The 20,171-nt window shown below is 44.4% G+C and overlaps 2 protein-coding genes across 2 annotated transcripts in view; one reads left to right on the top strand and one right to left on the bottom strand.

The window, feature by feature from the left end:
- LOC107326744 (zinc finger protein RFP-like) overlaps positions 1 to 20,171 on the top strand; it is a 163,869-nt gene that overhangs the window by 88,806 nt on the left and 54,892 nt on the right. The window lies entirely within an intron of this gene.
- LOC112542873 (zinc finger protein RFP-like) lies at positions 1,025 to 16,868 on the bottom strand. Its single transcript, XM_088128673.1, has 8 exons — positions 16,693 to 16,868; positions 16,005 to 16,426; positions 8,409 to 8,504; positions 7,647 to 7,877; positions 6,582 to 6,604; positions 4,836 to 4,954; positions 4,276 to 4,308; positions 1,025 to 3,062 (listed from the first exon to the last, which is right to left on the bottom strand). Exons 1-8 carry the CDS (start codon positions 16,724 to 16,726, stop codon positions 2,545 to 2,547), a joined length of 1,476 nt encoding a protein of 491 aa, XP_087984799.1. The 5' UTR covers positions 16,727 to 16,868; the 3' UTR covers positions 1,025 to 2,544.

Raw genomic sequence — 20,171 nt, 5'->3', positions numbered from 1 at the left:
TCAGAAGAGAAGGAGAAGGCGGCAGCTTCCCCAGGCTCTGAGGGGAGGGCAAATGGTGCAAACCAATATTATATGTGGAAATGAAGGGAGGGGAGGGAGGGGGGAGGGAGGGAGGCCCGACTGTTTTCCGCCTCCCTCTGGCCCCTGCGCCCAATCAGCCGGCGGCAAGGCCTGATGGGCAAGCAGTGATTGGCTGCTGTGGAACCGAGGCCAAGATTTGAAATCTCTTAACAGCTGTGGGCGTTGTGGGTAGGATGAGGGAGAGATTTGGATGCCTGCTGGCACAGTAGGGCTGGCTGGGGGGCGCTGGGTGTTAAAGGGGGAGCCCTCTTCCTCCCTCAAGGGAGGGGCCCTTGGCATGCCGGAATGGGGAATGGGGGTGTAGTTTTCTTCATGGTCCACAGCTCCCTTTCCTCCATCTCCCCCCAGCAAAGTGGCAGGCCGTTATTGATAAGAAGAGCAATAATGTGCCTTTTTTTTCTCTGTCTTATATAACTTTTAGCTTCACTTCAGAAGTTTCCCATCACCTCCAGTCAATCTGCTTTGCAGGCAGTGGGACAGCTCAAGCAAACTTCCCTCACAAATTATTTGGTTCAATGCTTGAAAGATTCAGCTGGAGTTGACTACATTTCTCAAAAGCAGACCCACTAGTAAGTCTTTAAGACTTTTTGGTGCTGAAGTCAATAGAGTCGTATGTATGCATTCATGATCATGGGTATTCATCAGAAGCTAACACTCTGGCTTAATCCAGAATCCACAAGAAGCTTCTCATGCTCTTACAGCACAATCTCAACCATTTGTGACAAGAGAACCTCTCTCAGATACTCCTGGATGCCTGACAAGGGCTTCTCTGCAAGAGCCTGCAGGGAGAGATGATGGGTCCAGGTGATCCCTGCCCCACTGCCAATGTTTAATTCCTTGGAAGAAGAGCTGCACAGATAATGAGAATAGAACGCTGTGTTTGAGCTGATCCATTTGCGAAAAAGAGACTCAATACTAGGACACTTCTGAACATAAAGGCATGTATTTTATTTATGACTTTTACAGGTAGTCCTCGAGTTATGATGGCAATTGGGTCTGGAATTTCCATCACTAAGCAATGTGGTTGTAAAGCGCGATGTCATCTGAGCGCATCGCTTAGCGACAGCAATCCCAGCAGTCTTGGTTGCCATCGTAACCCCAGGACCGTGTGGGTCATTAAGTGAGGACCTCACATGACTGCAGTGTGGGAACATGCGGGAGCCCAAGGCAAGCAGACCAGGAGGTGAGGCCTATGGGCGGGTGCCGTGGCCAGGTGCTACGGAGTGGGGGTGGGCACGGGGGATAGAAATAATTCAATTTATATCTCTAAAAATCATGTGGAATCTTCAGTGATTTAAACACTTCTATCACAGAGCAACAATACCAAATCCAACCTATAGCAATATCAACCTATAGCACCACCAAGGTGGCTTGTCTCGTTTGGCTCAAGGTATTAGTTCGAAGTAGCAAATTCAGCTTGACTGAATGATTCTGTTCTTGGTGTTTCAAGAGAAAGAGAAAAAATTCTCCTTGTCCACTTGCTCCATTCCATGCATGGTTCCGATTACTAATTTCGATCATTACTCCTTAACATTTACTAATACTATATGCATTTATATTTTCTTTTTGATAAGTAGTTTAGCGTAATAAAATTAAAAAGAAGCCAATGAAGGAGAAGGCACAGCCATTAGATGGAGAGGTTCGTAGAGAAGGCATTTCTGCTGGGTGACCTCTGAGCTTGGTTGACTAGAATTTCTGCTCTTTGTGACGTATATATCACTTTTACCCATGTAATAAAGTTATCTCCAAAATCCATTTTTTGCAAAATTTCAAATAGAAAAATCCAGTCCAAATTGTCAAATGCTTTCTCCATATCAAGAAATACTAACACAGCTAGTTTTTTATTATGTTGTTCCATATATTCTAGTATATTAAGATTATTTCTGATATCGTCTATTTTGTATATTGTCCCACAACAGAAGGCATTTCTGCTTGGTGTCCTCTGAGCTTGGTTGACTAGAATTTGTGCTCTTTGAGTCATATACAGTATTGTCCCTCAACTCTCTTTTAGGTAGAAATCCACATTGATCTCCATGTATAAAGCCCTAAAAACACCTTTTATTCTTTCAGCTAAAACCACAGTAGATATTTTATAGTCATTGTTTAGTAAAGAAATTGGTTGATCATTTTTTTGGTACAGAAGCATCCTGCCCTTCTTTATGAATTAAAGCAGTATTCACCCCTTTCCAACTTTCTGGCATCAATCCCTTTTCCAAAGTCATCATTTTTTGCAAAGGTTATATCAGTTCATCTTCAAAACATTTATAAGAAGATGCAGGCATCCATTTGGTCCTCATGAGGCAGAGTATTAACACAGGGTCTGTGCAGGAGGAGAGATCCTGCCTCCCTCCCAGCCAATTTCCCATGGGGGGCAGTATTTATTTCTGTGCAAAATTGTTCTACAGCCTTTCAAAGATCATAAATAGGGATTTTTCCAAAGTTTGGTTCATGTATGTCCCCACTTTAGGGAGAGAGTGTCAGCCAGTCATTGATGTTCAGAAGGAAGGAGGGCAGAAGGGTCTCTCCGGCCAAATCAGCTTCCGAGAACGTGTAGAGCAGGGCTGCAGTCTGGGCATCAAAAAAGGTCACCTGTCCCCCTTCACAGTTGAGAGCGACACGGATCCTCTTGGGATTCTTAGTCAGGGGCACTTTGGGGCTTTCTCTGGAAAGGATGGCTCTGAAAATCCATGCCCATTTCCCAATCTCCCAGATCCCTTCCTCAGGACAAGGATCGATGTAATCCTTCCTCTTCACTGACTTTTTGGCAACTCCTACAGCCCATTCCTCCTTATCTCCTACAGTGACTTCCCAGAAATGTCTCCCTGTTGAAAACCCCTGACAGCCAAAGATGTATTGCCAGTTTTCAAATCTCTCAGGATCTGGGAAAAGGTATTGTTCTTGAACAACTTCTTGAACACTTTTACAATCCTCCGAGAGGGTGAAGCAGGGGTGGGCTGTGTGTGGATCCAGAGTTATATTTGCTGTAAGAGGGAAGAGGAGGAAGGAGAAGAAAAAGAGCTTCAGCTGCAGGTCTGCTTTGAGCCTTGACTCCCAATGGATCAAACCTACGTCCTCCTCTCTGAAAGGAGTTCAGAGTTCACTTGATCAGCTGCAACTGCAGAGTTTCCTTGGCCAAGGAGACGCTTCCCTTCTTTAATGCAAAGGTTTGCTTTGATACAAAAACCAAACCATAGGAAGGAAGCACGTAGTCCTGACACAGGTCTGAAGACATTCATCTGATTATACAAAGAGATGAAACTCAGAGACTGTCTTTCAGAATAGCTGTGTGTGTGTAGCGCCTACCACAGCTTTCCGAATAGGTTAGGAAACATTTAGCCTTTCAGAGGATAGAAATATTTCCCAGAATTCTGCTTTCTGGGAGGCTCAGGTGATGGGGAGGTATTTTGGGGTCTGAATTCCTATGAAGGCAGTAGTGGAAAAACAGAAACTGAAATTTGAAGCTGAGTGAGGAGCCTATTGGAGTTGAAGAGCATTTCTGCCCCAGTAGATTAAAAAGCCTGCAAAACTAGGAACATCATAGCAATAGAAACATCCTTCCTGACATGAAGAACATCCCAATCAAGAATGAGTGTCCTCCAACAGCCACAGAATGAATCATAATGGTTTGGAGTAAGGACTCAGTTTGAAATAAAAATGTGAAAGATGAAAACCACCCATAAAGGCCTTTCTTTCTGTGCTTTACTAGGGAAGTTGGTACAGGAGACTCAGACCTCCATATTCTCAGCACAATCATACTGAGAGGGCTGTTTTTGGATCTGGAGAATGAGGATCCCCTGAATTTTGTGAAGAAAAACTGACCAGGGGTTATCCTTTCTCCCTTTTTCATGATAGGGACTGACAACATCACACCGTATCCCGTTCTGTGGCGACAGGAAGCAGCACAACTCAGCCATAATATTGGAGGGAAGTCAAGAAGATGCTCAGGGCAGCCAATGGCAGCCTCTTCTAGATCACACCCACCAATGTGGAGGAGCTAGAATGAAGTCAAAGGCTGCCAAACATGAAAAAATAAGGGTTACCACATTGGGATTCTTTCTTCTTGGAAGGATTCTCTCATTCTTACTGGATATTCATAGTTTTAAGGTATCTGATCCTATATGATTTTTCTATTAAAATTATGGGCATCAGAGTTTTAAATAGCAAGTGACAGAGATTCTTAAAACTGATATTTACCTTTCTGCAGTTGAAATCCAACTTTCAGAGTATCTGGGGAAGAAAAGGGAGAGATTCAGCATCTCATCATTGGAAATGGATCAACAACAGGGCCTCCCTACAGGTAGAGTCTTCTTTGCTTTCCCTGGCCTCAAATCAGGAAATAAGGAAAGCTAAATGCCATAATGTCCTCAGTGTTTTTTTAATCAAATTACTACTCTAAACTGAAATTGACTGCCAAATATTCAGACTCAGTACCCCAAGATAAGGCCTATTCTGCTTCCCTGGTGATCAGTGCAGGTGGATTTGGGAAAGAAAGGAGAGATGGTCAACCGTAACTATCCAATGGTTCCCATTTTTTAGCTCGAACATCTTTAATGAGAGAAATCAGAAAGGTCCTGTTCTCCCTCCTTGTACCCAAGACACAAAGCCCTTTCCACAGAGAAATGAAGGTGTCTTTCCCACTGACTCTGAACTCTATCCTTCTTTGATCCCTCCTGACACTAACAGAGAATCTCCCTTTGATGTGCTGGGATCAAAATGTCATCCAGCGTAAAACCCCTGTGACTGTTTTTTGTTACCTCTGAATTGTTTCATGATGCCTTTCAGAAACACACTGATATCACTGTAATCCCAGACTATCCACTTCAGCTCTAGAGGAAAAGCCACTGGATTCTGCAATGTTTTTTTTCGCTGGTACCTGGAGGAGGAAAACAATGTCATTTATCATCCCGCCAATAGAAGCTTTCTAAAACATCAAATTGTGCTTGAGGATTGACTAGCTAATTAAATATGTGGTGGGCACCATGGCAACCCAGTGGGTCCACAGCTGGCCCAAAACTGCATTCATCCACCCTCATCAAGTGATGGATCTAACAGAGGCCACCAAGTTTCACTCCTGGATCCTCTACTCTTTAAAATTCATGCAAATTGCTTGGACAAACGGCTGGATTGGACCTTACCAAATTTGAAAAAGGCTAACTTGGGTGAGATAGGTAATAGTCTAGAAGATGTATATAACATCCAAACTAATCTTGATGGACTAAAAGCAATGCAATGAAATTTAATAGAAACAAATGCAATTACTAGTCCCAACAGTGGCTGAATACAAACTGAAGATGAAGTAGTTTTAGAAGAAGCTTTTGAAAACATCAGATTATGGTTCAGATTGCCTAGCTAATTAAATATGGATTGAACAGCATGCCAAATCACTGGATCCATAGCTGACCAAAAAATTCCACACATCTATCCTCATCAATCTAGATGATGAATGAGCAGCATGATCTACCACAAAAAGGTATATGAAGAGAGGCAACGTTTCCAAGTCAGGGGTAGTGCTACTTCCACTTTGTTCTGTGCTGAAGGGTTGAGTTTTCTGCAGCACATTTTAAAAGGGATTTTGGAAGAGGCTTAGAGAAGGGAAACCAAGTTGGCTGGAAATTCAGTCCTTTGAAGAGGGATGGACAATAAATGTTTAGCCTTGAGCAGAGAAGACTCACAGGGGATGTTGACTACAGAACCAGCAATAGGTTGTTCATGTCTCTGAAGCAGAGCCTCCTCCTTCGCTTTATCAGATTTGAGCAAACTGTCTCTCCAATATGATGTTGCAAAGCAGCACCCAGCTCTTAACCTTCCTGCTTTGCTTCACTTCTGTTACAAAGCGGTCAATCCATGCAGATTGACCCCCAGTGCTGCATTGACATGGCTCGTCATTGATCTGCCGAGATCTTCCAGGTACCCAGAGAAGTGGGTATCCTATTCGTAAGATGGGTCCAGGCAGAGGCAGGACAGCCCCCTGCCATGGAAGGTGTACTTTGGACTCCTGCAAAAGATTAGGGGTTGGATCTCACGGCCTCCATGGCCCTTTCCAACTTCAGGATTCTAAGGAGATGCATGCCGTTCAATTCCAGACATCTTGGAGATAAGTGAAAATTGAAACTGCAGAAAGCATTAAAAATATGATTTTTAAAATAAAAGGAAGTGCAAAATACTTCCTTATAGAATATATTTTTTTCACTAAAAATAAGATAGAGAAATGATAAATAATTTTGATAATGAAAATAAGTGATGAATCCTGGGGACAAATATAATATTTTAATATCAAATGTTGTTTCTTATAATTAATAATAATTAATCCTATCAAATATTGCTAATTATGTTGTGAAAGGTTGAGTTTATGTTGTGAAAGGTTGAGTGAAAGCCCTGAAATAAGTTATATTTAAGTTGAATTGCGATTAAATACAAACAGAGCTTTCCAAAATGGGACCCAGCAGGAGGAGCTGGCGATCTCTGGGGTCATAAAGAAGAAAGAGGGTGGATTCACTTACTTCTTCAAGATGCTTCCAATGTCCTAAAGAAAAAGAGACAAAGACTGAAAGGAGCCATTTCCTGTGCAGAGAAATTAATTCTGAAATTCACAAAATAAATGAATCATCTGGACAACCACACACAGACAGACATACAAAAAGTAGCTCCATTTTTCAAAAAAACCCATCCCATTTGTCTTTTTTCCACAGCCATTCACCTCTTTTAGAGATGCATTATTTAGTTTTGCTTTCTTGTCTTAGAAAAAATTCAGTGTCAGAACCTCCACAATCAATCAACCATCCTGCTGGCTTGCTTGCTTCGTTTCTGCCATTACAATATTAAGGCGGGTGGGGGGAGAGTTGTCAGCGTGAGACCAAGAGATAATCAGTGACATGCACACGACAACCTGAGAAACAGAAAGGGGACAGGTGCAAGGGGAAAAGAAATAAAGGTAACTTTTGGCACGCATGGGTTCCAGTTTCAGGAATGCTCTCGACCTGCATACCAGTCCTTAATAAACGAACTTTCCTTTGAATCTACATTGGTGTCAAGGGAGTTGCTTTCATTGTGAACTGTGCAATGCAGGTTACTACATTCGGCTTGGCTAAATCCAACTCAATTATACAGTTTATGGTATGTATAATAAAACATAATAGTAGAAAGAAGAGAATATTTAAAAATGAAAATAATGTATCAATAGAACGGAAAGAACTTCCAGAATTAACCTCTGAAGGCCCTTTGGAAAATCCAGGTGGTTACAACTCTGTAGAAGGCCCTCAATGTGGGGGTTCTCCTTGCCCTAGAGATTAGACCCTCCAAAGAACACCCACCACCACGTCCCTTGGCGGTCATAGGAACCCTATGCAGGCATCCTGAAAACCATTAAGAGCCTAGAGATTGTGACCAGCACTTTGAATTCTATTGCTTCTGCATGTCGTGGTTTTTCTGAATTACGTATCCTGACATATGAGCCATTAGACTTCATATTTTCCAATTTCCTTTCCATGGAAAGAGTCAAAAAGAGTATTTCTGTGGTGGGTCTAAAGCAGTCCACTCTACTCCATCATCTCAGCATCACCCCTTACCTGTAAGAGTTTGCTAGATGGCTGCTGATGCTTCTCCTCCATTTCCTCAATGAGACTGTCAAGAGAGGAGAGTTCCTCCACTTGTTTGGCCAGACACTCGTCCCTTCTTGCCACAATCTCCTTCTCCGTCTCTTCCATTCTGGCCAGCAGAAGCTTCTCCTGTTCCTCCAACCAGCGTCGTAGTTCTCTGAACTCAGCCACTGTGTTTTCTCTCTCTTTTTTGATCAGGTCCTAGAAGAAGAAAATAGAAAAGGCAAAGATCATAACTATTATGATAATTAACGGATTCACTGAAGAGTCCAGAATTGGGATGAGAGAATTTCCTAGGGAAAAAACCCTTTTGACTTTTCAACCATTTTGACATCAACAAAAGCAGGGGGAAAGGTTTTTAAAAACCAAAAAAAGGGTCCACTTTGAAATGATCTTTCATGAACATTTTCTGTAGGAGATCAGGCCATTCCAAAACGTAGGTGGAAAAAAAGTTTCAGTTCACATTTTTCAGTAAAGTGAAATATGATTTGTATTCATATATTATGCAAAGTAACCACTGTTTTATAAACCATGGTTTATGTGATATGTGCACTTAACCCAACTCATTCAGCCAATTGTGAGAAATAATCCATGGGACATCCCACTCAAAGACGCGTTCTTTCATCTTCTGAAACAGATTCAGGATGGGTTCACTTCTTAGAAAAAGCATTACTGACAAACAGACCACGTCCCATTAGCTTGGAAGCTCATCACTGCTGGATCAGTACTTACCAGCATCTCCCGTACTTTTTGTTCTGTTTCTCTTCTGTATGTAAGAATTTTTTCTTTCTCCTCCTTCTGAGACTTCAAGCAATCCCCAACCTTAATCTGAAGAGAAAATATAGGTTTTGAGTTTCTTTTCTTTCTGAGGTTTTCTGTAAAGAATTACATGTGAGGGCAAAAATCTAGTTAGAAGCTATGATGCTTCTTTTAGGGATCTTGGGAAGGACTTAATAGGTGGATAAACTTAAAGACTTCCATAATTAAATCAAGCAAGGCATTTTCATAAGTGTAAAATGACAGTGTTGCTAGAGAGTGTTGCAAAATTATGGTTTGGGCAGGAGAAGGTGAAGGACACCAAGAAAAAGGCTTGAGGTTTCTTCAATATCCCGGGGGAATGTTTCCTTTTCAAGAGGACTGTTGGAGGTTTATGGCCCTGAGGGGAAGTAACCAAGAGGTCTCACAGTGCTATAAAGAGATTATGGAGAAACAGGTGTCTTTTGCCAGCTCACCTTCCCTAATTTTGATAAGGAGGATCTAATCTAAATCTGGCTAGGAGTTGAGTAGCCTGCAGTTTGGAAGCCAGGTGGAGAAGGAAAGACTGCTGGATTTTCTTTCCAGTAACACTATTGGACATTTGCTGTTCTCCTTGAGCAAGATCATCATGGAGCCCTCAACAGCCCTGAGTGCAGACCCCAAAGAATGGTCCTGCTGGATCAGGCCAAGGCCATCTTGGCCCAACATTTTGTTTCTCAGTGGCCCACCTGATGCTTCTTAGGTGCCTCAACCAAGAGATGGAGGCACCTCCCTTTCCCGCCATTCTTTCCTTTCTCATTGGGTGACTTTGGGCAATGACTCCATCTTAGCCCTACCTACCTCTCAAGATTATGCTAAGCATGCTGCCTTAAAGTCCTAAAGGAAAGGCAATCTATACATTAACAAAAACAAATAATAAATCATATATCTGGAGGCTCCTGTTACAGGGAGTCACCAATGACCAAGAGCACTTGAGAGAGCTATCCTCCATGAATTTATCCAATCCCCAGGCAAGAATACCTTTAAAGGGTGCCAATAAGTAATGCATATTGATGTGATGAAAATGTTAATAAAATGGAGGGCACTCCCATCTATATACTACTAAACCTCTCATGTCTGTAACCTTCCACTGGGCAAAATGGTACAGCATAAGGCAACAATTTTTGGACCAAGGTACCTCAAATAGGCTAACTTACAGAACACATCCAAAATCCAGGACTCATCATTCAATCCAAACCCTTGGATTGAAATTTGGGGAATCTGTGGCTGCTTTAGTACTGCTGTAGTAGCCCAGGTCACGTGATCATCATGGTTGTATTCCCAACTTCTTTCCCACCTCCTCTGTCCCCTGCACCCAATCGGCTGGTGGTAAGGCTGGACGGGCGAGCAGCAATTGGCTGCTTTGGAAACAAGGCAGAAATTTGAAATCTCTTAACAGCAGTTGCTGTTGAGAGAAGGTTGAGGGAGTGACTTGGATTCCTGCTGGTGAGATAGGGCTGGCTGGGAGCTGCTGGGGGTCAATGGGTGAACCCTCTTCCTCCCCTTGGGGACATCCCAGAATGGGAAGTGGGGGTGTAGTTTTCCTTGTGGTCTGGGGCTCCCTTTGTTCCACCTCTCCCCAGCAAAGTGCCAGACAGCTCGGGAGGGAGGGAGGGAGATTTCTGATGCTCCCTGCCAGCTCCCTGCCAGCTTCCCACAAGCAAAGTCAATGATGAGGCCAGCAGCATGTTGTAAGCTCCCACTGCTTTTTTGCCCATGGATCATTTTGTTTCTCTGTTTAGGTAATGTAATATCTCTGAAACAATGGCCCAACAGGTCTTGGTCATCTAGTTTCCTCTTTCATTTAATTCTAATTTTTCAAAGCCTGTTAAGTAAAAGTTGATTAAATAAATTGGATTTTCTGTCTTGCCACCACCCACTTCTCTGTTTTAACCCCTTCTGTTTCTTAGAGTGGATATAGCACTTGAAGACTGAGGGACCTTCCTCCCAGGTGGATGGGGCTTTCGTGTCATCTGAGTAACAGGACATGAGGGCAATATCTGAGCTTAGGTCTAGCATTCTTCTGAAGGAGCGATATACCTGTCTTCAAAAATTGCAGGCATACAGGTGAGGTGTGGAGTGAAGCAGGAGGGAGCAAGTAAGCCAGCCCGCTCCCCTTTGGATGCTGAATGGAACTCATTGTGCCACCGTCTAAACTACGTATGTAACTATGTATAACAGTGTGTGTAACTACATGCACATAGAAGGATAATTACAGTCTCCTAGTTTAGAGTGTGATGGAAAATAATAGAATAAGGCTGCAAACTCTCCACTTCCCCCCATTCCCCCTGCCTCTCCTACTGCAAACTCTTCCCTCCGCTACCTTCTGCCATTCTTTGCTCATGCAAAACAGGATCAGCTCCAACCTATTGCATGACCCAAGAGTGACCATGTTCCCCTGTCAAAAATATCCCCCTTAGCACTGTCCTACTGAAACAATGGGAGGACCATCACCTGTCTGCTGAAGGGTTTGCCAAAGGGGCAACCCCATAAGGAAGATCCTTTGCTAATAAGGGAGAAACTGCAGGATTTCACCCTTATTAAGAGCACGCACAAGATTCCCTTCTCTTTTGCAAGAGATTCCTCAGTAGAAAAAACCATTTATCCCCCATTTAGCACCTATCCAAACCTATCCTCGCTTCAGAGCCCTCAGATTTCCCGCCTCGCAACCTGAACAGTGTCTAATTTCTATGCTTTTCTGTTGTTCAGGGCCCCTCTTGGCTGAAAGCAGGCACCTAAGGATCATTGCAATATACATGGTTCTTCTCCTCAGTGTTGTGCTCCTGTCTTTGGCAGAAATTCCACAAAAAGAGGTTTGTTTCAGCATAGACAGAAAATGAAGTTAAATATAATTCTCCATGCTTGCTTGAGAAAAAAAGAAAAAGCTTGTCACATTTCTACAACTGAAATCATATTCTGATGAAGGAGAGTCTTCAAGGATGACTAGTTTGATAAGAAACTGCAGTAAACCTCATTCACTCAGGCCTTTGGCGACGGAGAGCGAGACCCCTCACTTCTTCACACTTGCCATCTTTTATCTTTAGTGTTTTATTGATTTTATTGTAATTTCTTTGGTTGATGGTTGTGAGCCACCTACAAATCACTGAGAGTTGGGTGGCATACAAGTTTAATTATTATTATTATTATTATTATTAATAATAATAATCCACACAATTACTATATAATTATCCATTATATAGTAATAACAATCTTATTATTATTATTATTATTATTATTATTATTATTATTATTCATGCAGCGATGTTGACAGACTCTACTTACCAAGGAGCATAGGTGGGTGTGGAATGTTACACCCGACAGTTGAAGAAGAAAAAAGGGCACTGGAAGAATATCTGAAGGTCAGTGAAGAAGATGCACTGAAGCAAGTATACCATGAGGGCTTACTGAATACCAAAGAGACCAAACTGGCCTATAAGAAAGACCAAATGAAGAACAGAAAAGAGACATGGCAAGGCAAAGGATTACATGGCCAGCACACAAAAAAACTAGCAGGCTAAGCAGGTAACAACAAGACCTGGCAATGGCTAAGAGCAGGAAAGTTGGAGAAAGAGACAGAGGGGCTCATTCTGGCTGCCAAAGACCAAGCCTTATGAACAAACACGTACAAAGCCAGAATCGAGAAGACAGCAACAGACAGCAAATACCACCTCTGAGAAGAAGCTGAAGAAACAGTGGACCACCTAGTTAGCTGCTGCAAAAAGATTGCAGAGTCTGACTACACACAACGGCATGACAAAGTAGCAACGATGGTGCATTGGAATATCTGCAAGAAATACCATTTGTCTGCAAGCAAGAACTGGTGGGACCACAAAACAGACAAAATAATAGAAAATTAAGACGCTAAAGTGTTCTGGGACTTTAGAATTCAAACAGACAAGCACCTGCCACGCAACACCCCAGACTTAACAATTGTTGATAAGAAAGATGAAAAGTCTGGATAGTGGACACTGCAATACCTGGAGACAGCAGGAGAGAAGAGAAAGAACTGGAGAAAATCCCAAACTATAAAGACCTGCAAACAGAAGTAGAACAACGATGGCAAAAGAAAGCAAAGATAGTACCAATAGTAATAGGTGCCTTGGGTGCAATCCCAAAACATCTGGAGCACCACCTGAACACCATCAGCACTGACAAAATCACCATCAATCAATTGCAAAATACAGCTTTACTTGGAACAGGTTTTATATCCCGTGCTGATACCTTTAACACCATCAAACAACAACATCTGCCTATCCCAGGTCCTTGGGAAGGATTTGATAGCTAGATAAAAATGCCAAATGCAGTCTAAACATCTGGCTGATTAGGCAACCAACCATAAAAATAATCATCCTTCTTGTCCTCATGGCTTTCCAGTTCCCACAGCTGTGCATGGCAGCATTCAGAAGTAGCCCAGGGAGTAGGGAAAAATGGATTGATGATGTGACATCAAGTCAATGTCGCCTCTCAGCAACCATATAGATAGATTTATTCCAGGAGGTAGAGTCAACAGCACTCCCCAAATTAGAGCTCTCTTCATGCTAGTCTTATTTTTTCAACGCAGATCCAGAGCTCTTTCAAAAGAGCGCTAAAACTGTGCTTCAAAAACGGGTTGGTTGCTCCTTCTGAAGAGCGCTGTATCTTTGGCCATATGGAGCCCACACTGTGCCTGACTGGTGCCTTCCAGTCAGTCGGTACCCAGGCCAATGCCCCTGCGGGAGCCAGGGGTCTGCAGACAAAGCCCAAGTGGCAATGGGGGGCCTGCCTCGAACAAGGTAAGTGGCCGACAGGAGCCGGGCACATTGCAGCCCTCGACTGTGCCATCGACCTCATTGTTGACCAAGGTCATAGTTTGCTTCCCCGACCAAAATATGTTGGGAGCAAAGCAAAGAACATGAAAATAGCGGTGGATAAAAACGAGAGGGTCCTTAATGAAGCAACATGTTCACTGACTCTTATTACATTCCCTACATAAGGTGGATTAATTGCATGATCAAGACCTGATTCAGAAGCGCCCTTTGACACCGATGCATAAAATCAGCAGACTTGTCTGCGTATGTCAGAATTAAAACAATACAATACAATACAATACAATGCAATGCAGTGCAAGCTTAGAAATATTAATTTGTACACGATGAAACATCTATTTTAGTCCTTTGCAGATTCAAGAAATCTCCAGGGTATCTGAAATACAGAAGTGCTCTTTGAAGGAAACTGGTGATGGGAGGTGAAGGAAGTTGATCTGTTTAGGTCCTCAGACCTCCGAAGAGGGGAGGTGTGCAGACCTCGAAATTCATTTTAAAAATGCCTCCCTGGCACCCAGAGAGAGGAATCCAGAAAAGATGGGAAGATTCAGAGCTGCACCCCTGACTCAGCTTTGACTACGCTGAGCTTTGGGGATGAGATCTCAGCCTTCTGGTGCCAAAGCAGAGTCGGATTAAAGCCCACTGGTGCCCTAAGCACAACCCAACAAGGGGCCCCTCAGCCCTTCCTTTGCTTCACTGACAAAACATTAAGACTCAAAAACTGCTGGAGGTGAAAGAAGAAATTCAATATTCAGGTTTCCTCCAAGCCATTTCCCAGGCCGGACTCCACAACTATATTAAACTTTGAAAATGTATTTATTTATTTAATACTAAATAGCCATAAGCAATGTAAGCAAATTACTCACTTGTAACTAGGGCAATAGAAAACAGGGAAATTTTCAAAACTTTTAAATCCATTCTTCCTTAAAATTGGTATAAGGGAAAAATGCAGAAAGAAAAACTTACAGAAAACTAAAGCCAAGGATGGCAGTGAGAGAGTTCAGGGCATGATAGTGTCAGGCAGAGAGAGGAATCCAGAAAGATGGGAAGATTCAGAGCTGCACCCACAACCCATCTTTGACAATGCTAATCTTTGGTGATGAGATCTCAGACTTCTGGTGCCAAAGCAGAGCCGGATTAAGGCCCACCGGTGCCCTAAGCACAGCCTAACAAGGGGCCCCTGTCTTGCATAGATTTCACGCAAAGCTACCCAGCAGCCATTAGCAGTCTCCAAATCATGAACATGCACTAGTTCTGAAGACTCAAGCCCCAAAATTAAATTACCATACGCACGGTCAAGCAAGACTCACTCGGCATCCGTGGGTACTGCTGGCGCGGGATTGTTTACAACTTGCCAGAGCCCTTCCTTCATGAAGAAAGATTTCATCTTTATACTCCATGTCTGGTAGTTCTTTGAATTCAATCTTTCAAACGGAAAACTCACCGTTGACGTCGCCATGTTTTATTCTTTATAACAGGCACCTGACACAGAAAGAATCCAAACTTCAAACGAAACGTTGACCAGATGCTCACAAGCAGGGTGATAAATCCATAAATCTCCCGTCACTTAGGAACTTCAGTCCTGGCTTCCAGCACCGGCATCCATGGCAAAACACGCCTGAAATTTCACGCCTGGGCTAGCACACGCCTTGGACCACAGTCCTGGGACTAGCACTCCTAGGACCATAATCCTGGAACAACACTCCATGCCTGGGCCTTCAAGCCTGGGCCGGCACAGCACCACTGGCCCCATAACCTGTCGGGCAGAGTGAAAATCACAAACACTCCTGTTTGTGCAGAGCGCAGCAAAACCTCCAGGAAAAGTTGCCCAGGAAAGATACACATCAGCATTGCAGTTGTTCACAAGGCAACGTCCATTTCTTGTGTCTCAAAGAAATCCAGTCAGAAAATATATACTAACTGGTGTTTATTGATGAAAATGCAAGAGGTACACTACTTGGTTATTTGTTACAACTACATAACCCATAAAAAATGATTACATGGTGCTATACTGAGCTAAAACTAAACACACACTAAACAACTGAACAACACACACTCTGAGAGGCTGAACATTTTCCTCTCATTATATTATAGCTCCATGCCACCCCCACTGGATAACTAGCAGACACACGCCAGTAGGTGGCAGTAAATAGCACAAAACACAACACGCAATAACAGGTGTTTCTCACATGATCTCTGTAGCCAAAATATTATTTGTTATTGTTGTAAAGATAACGGGACGAATCCTTTCCCATGAGAAAGAAAATCCTGACAGATAGATGGGGGGGGGGGGAAACTCGGTGGTGCCCCCTTCTTTTGGTGCCCTCACCAGGGTTATTTTGCTCAAGGGCTAATCCGGGGCTGTGCTCAAAACAAAATCCTGGGGAGGGCAACCCGCTCTCTCTGCTCCCGCCCCTGTCCGAAAGAGCCACCACACTTTTAGGGATGGCCACGTAGACCTCGCTCTCCGGAGGAGACTCTGATGGTGGGAGAGGGGGAAGGAAAGAGAAGAAGAGGAGGACCAGCAGCAAGGGGGACTTATAGTGGCAATGGGGGCACCTGAAAGACCAGGTTAGGGACAGATTATTATGGAGAAAATCTATCTCCCTGGTTGCCAAGAGTTGATGACAACTTGATGGCTCATAATCGATCAATCAATGAAATCAACCCATGTTCTTGCAGCTCCAGGTCTCCACAGTGACTCCTCCTTGTGCTCTAGGCTGACTCTTACCTGATACTCCTGGAAAGCCTCCTCCAGAGGAATCACCCGGTGGTCCCTGTGCTCTCGGGATCGGTCGCAGACCCGGCAGATGAGGGTCTTGTGGTGCTGACAGAAGAGCTTGAGGGGCTCCCGGTGCGTCCTGCAGAAGCTCCCTCCTTCCTCGCCCCAAGGGCCATAGCGCTTTGCGACTTCCAGCACCCGCGCCAGCTGCCTGTTCGCGAGGATGTTCCCGGGCACGAAGGTCCGTCTGCACTGGGGGCAGGAAGCCTCCGACGGCGATTCCCCCCAACTGCGGGTCAAGCAGCTGCGGCAGAAGTTGTGGCCACACTCCGGGATGAGCACGGGGTCCTGGAAGTACTCCAGGCAAATGGGGCAGGTGGCTTCTTCCAGCAGGTCCAGCACGGGCGCCCCGGCCGCCATCGCCGCCTCCTCTGCCGAGAGAGAGAGAGAGAGAGAGAGAATTAGTTTCGCTTCCCTCCTTTTCCAGCAGATCAGATGGGAGGCTTCTTAAAGGAGAAAGGTTTGAAAAAACAACCAGAGTGGGCAGAATCAAACGTTCCTGGGACGGAACCCGATCAGTTATTATGGATCCAGCCAGCCTGTTAAAGGGAAAAGTGTTTTTAAAAACTGGGGAGAAGCAAACATTCCTGGGACGGAACGGAGGAAAACCTGGAGTGAAACAGGCTGCGACAAGCACCTGAGAAAGGCCGAAATCTAACTGGTGCAGCCATTGATAGGACTCCGCAGAGAGAAAGGAGAACGGCCGGGTGAAATCACAACCTTCCTCTCTTTGGCGTCTGATGCCCCCTTAACGCCCCGACGACCATCCGGCAGAGGAAGACCCGCCTGGACCACCCAATTCCCAGCCAGCCAGTCAGGAGACGGAGCAGGGAAAAGAGCAAAACTGGGCGAAGTCAGTTTCGCTTTCCGCTTTCCCTTCTGCCCTTCTGCCTGACAGCAGCTGATCGCCTTTCCGGTCTGCCAACCCAGGAATCCCAGATGAATCATTACTGAATTACTGAATCTCTAGCACGTGCTCACTGACTGGGTGCATCAAGGAAAAAAATCTTAGCTATGGAACCAGCTGAATTCAGACCAGCCTCTGCAACAGCGGGCATTTTTCTCCTTCTATCACCTGTCTGTGACATATCTCAGTCTCCCGGGAGTCTCCCTCCAAGTCCCCTTGATAGACATAGTACAGTGCTGTCCAAACTTGGCCACTTTAAGATGGGTGGACTTCAACTCCCAGAATTCCCCAGCAGCATAGCTGGCTGGGGAATTCTGGGAGTTGAAGTCCACTCATCTTAAAGTGGCCAAGTTTGGACAACACTGACATAATACTAACACCGCCTGTATTGTGAGGTTGCAATAACAGAATCTTGCAAGTCTGAAAGCATTTCTGCCCTCCTTTAGTTTTGCAATCTTTATTCCAGCTTGTGATTCTTCCAGCCTGGCATATGGTACTCTGCATATAAATTAAATAAGCAGGGTGGCAGTATACAGCCTTATCGTACTCCTTGTATTTTGAACCCATCCATTGTTCCATGACTGATTCTGACTAAGTAATTGAATATAAGTTGCAAGTCCTTTCAAGTAGTGCTCTTGTTTTAAAAAAAAAACAAAACCCATTTGCTCTAGCCACCTTTGGATCAACATTGTCTTGCCAAGGCTGAAAATGAAAGACCAACTTCACACAGCACACTAAACCTGAGGTGCGGGCTGCCCCCACTCTCCTGGCCTTCTGAAAAGGTGTAAAAACATGGCTAGGCCAGATGGCCTGGGGGCCTGATGGGGGCTCGCATTGCTGGACCCAGCTGGGTGATGATTGATACTGCTTCCCCCATGTTCTCGAATTGTATACTGGCTTTTATAGATTTCTTTCTTGTGATTTTAATTGGAGTGTATTTATATTTTTATTGTCTTGATTTTTAATTGTGAGCCACCCAGGGTCTCCCTCTGGGGGACATGGGCAGCATATAAATTTAATAATCAATCCATCAATCATAGTTTAACCATTGTTTTAGTGCACCACTAACCCCAAAACTCAGTTTAAGGAGTTGAGCAAATGCAACCAATCCGTGTGGATGATTCCCCAATACTTCCTCCAGAGGAACCACCACGTGCCCTCGGTGCTCCTTGGCCTTGCCCCACACCACGCAGACAGCAGCTTGGACATCCTGGCAGAAGAGTTTCAGAGCCTCCCTGGGCCTTTTGCAGCATTTCCCTCTGGCAACACTCAGTTTCCCCTCCTCACTCAGCTCTTTGGCAATTGGCGCCATCTTGGCCAGCTGCGAGTTGGCTTTCAAACTTTCAGGCTACACCACAGCATTGCCCTGAGGGCAGGTGGCCATCAGGGAGGACTCCGTCCCATGCCATCTGATGCAGCCTTGGCAGACACTGTGGCCACAGTCCAGAGTCACAGGGTTGAGGAAGTAGTTGAAGCAGCTGGGACACGTGTCCTCAAATCTCAGCCTCTTCCAAGGACTTTCGGCAGCCATGAACTTAGCAAGGGGAAGAGAACTTCCCTTCTTGGGTCAGCCCACCCTGAGACACTAACAGGAGTCTCCCTTTAAACAAAAATCTTTGTTGCAAAGATAAAACAGAGGAGACTCCCTACTTCAAAATCAAAACAAAACAGGATGCTCAGAGACAGGTAAGACCATATTGGGAGGCTGATATAGGCAACATGTCTATGGGAACTGCCCATTGGAGCCAACAGGAAGAGGGATGATCAGCCAATCAGGAAGTAAGCCCATTAGGTCCGCCTCCTCCTCCCAAGCAAGGTTGATAGGGAAGATTCCCAGATTCATCTCAGCTAACTAACAATGACCTTCTGTTGCAATCAAGGGGGTTTCTCCAGTAAAGGTGCTGACTCACATCTCAGCATGCCTCCTCTGAGGGATTCTGCACTGGTTTGGAAACAGGATGCAACTCCTGCCAGTGTCACGCCAGCTCCTGTACTCCAGGCTATACACATGCCAGGTTCTAAAGCTCTGCAGTCAAACCAGCTTAGATCAATCCTCTGGCTACCATGGCAAACAACCAGGGTTTAAGTATTGTCAAAAGATCCTAGTTACCAGAATGCTGGTTACTTTCATTGTAAAGGACAGCATGCACACTCATTAAGTTATTCTGCCATAGTATAGGAGTTTGCTACATCTTCTCCCATGATGTTCTCCCCCCACCCCCCAGTTTCCTACTTATTCTACAGCCCTGAGATATTCTGGAGCTCTCCCATCCAAATTCTCAGCACACCACCCAACCTTACTTAACTTGCAAGCCCAGACAAAATTATTGAAGCCTTGCCAAAAGGGTTTATATGTATGAAGCAAAAGGGACCTTGGTACTTGTTCAGCTCCCTTTCTTAGCAAAGAGAATTCTTCGCAAATTCTCCCTCCTGTGAATTCTTGTCAAAGAAGACAAGGAGAATAAGAGAATACTTTGGAGAATGAGAACAGGGTTGGGGCAACTTGTCTTGCGTGTGAAGGTTGCTTTGGGTTCCTAGTCAGAAGAGCTATTTCACCCAGCGTGTGCTTTGTGGTTCCAGTGAACGTCCTCAGTGGCAGTTCACACACTTCACTAACTCAAGCCTGCTCTGTGGTTAGCTAGAACGTCACTAGTTTGATTTTGGCTTAGTATAATGTGTGAAGCCAGCTTTTTCTGGTTCATTTGGAAAATCATGGCTAAAGGATAGCTATTACAACATGCAAATCAAGCTTCAGTGAGAGACCTAAGATTTAGACCAGAGGAGACAACCTGGTGTTCCCCAGATGTTTTCAGTTTGACTTCCAGTCAGCCTAAGGTAGTCTTCCTTATCCTCGGCAACTTGAAGATGTATGGATTTGTTGACTGGGGAATTCTGGGGGTTGAAGCCCACACATCTTCAAGTTGCTGAGCTTGAGAAACACTGGTCTAAGGTGTAACAATCAATGGGCAGGGATTATGGGAGCTGTATTCCAAGACAGCTGGAGGACATCACTTTGCCCATTTCTGATTTAATCTCCAAGCCAACATTAACTTTCCAGCCATGCTCCTGCCCTGTGATTGGGGAGAGGCTGTCAATCATAGATTTTCCCCAGCATTTCCATGCTAGCTGGAAGGGCAAAGCTGCAGCTCTCCCAAAATGTTGGGAGTCTTTCATGTTGCAAAAGGAAGAGCTAAACCAGGATTGCCACT

The sequence above is a fragment of the Python bivittatus genome, unplaced genomic scaffold (genome assembly GCF_059951505.1).
Source record: "Python bivittatus isolate LINGU-HERP-01145 unplaced genomic scaffold, Pbiv_v1 ctg000800_np1212, whole genome shotgun sequence".
Lineage (NCBI taxonomy): Eukaryota > Metazoa > Chordata > Lepidosauria > Squamata > Pythonidae > Python > Python bivittatus.
Note: the sequence above shows the minus strand (reverse complement) of the source record. Positions and strands in the feature narration are given on the sequence as shown.

Bases quoted from the DNA above. Each gene is read 5' to 3' on its own strand.
- LOC112542873 (XM_088128673.1), bottom strand. From the start codon at position 16,726: ATGGCTGCACCAGTTAGATTTCGGCCTTTCTCAG. The intron at 8,505-16,004 runs GTAAGAGTCAGC...TTTTCTCTTCAG, and splicing joins AGGCTTTCCAGGAGTATCAG to ATTAAGGTTGGGGATTGCTT. The intron at 7,878-8,408 runs GTAAGTACTGAT...TTCTTCTTCTAG, and splicing joins AAAAAGTACGGGAGATGCTG to GACCTGATCAAAAAAGAGAG.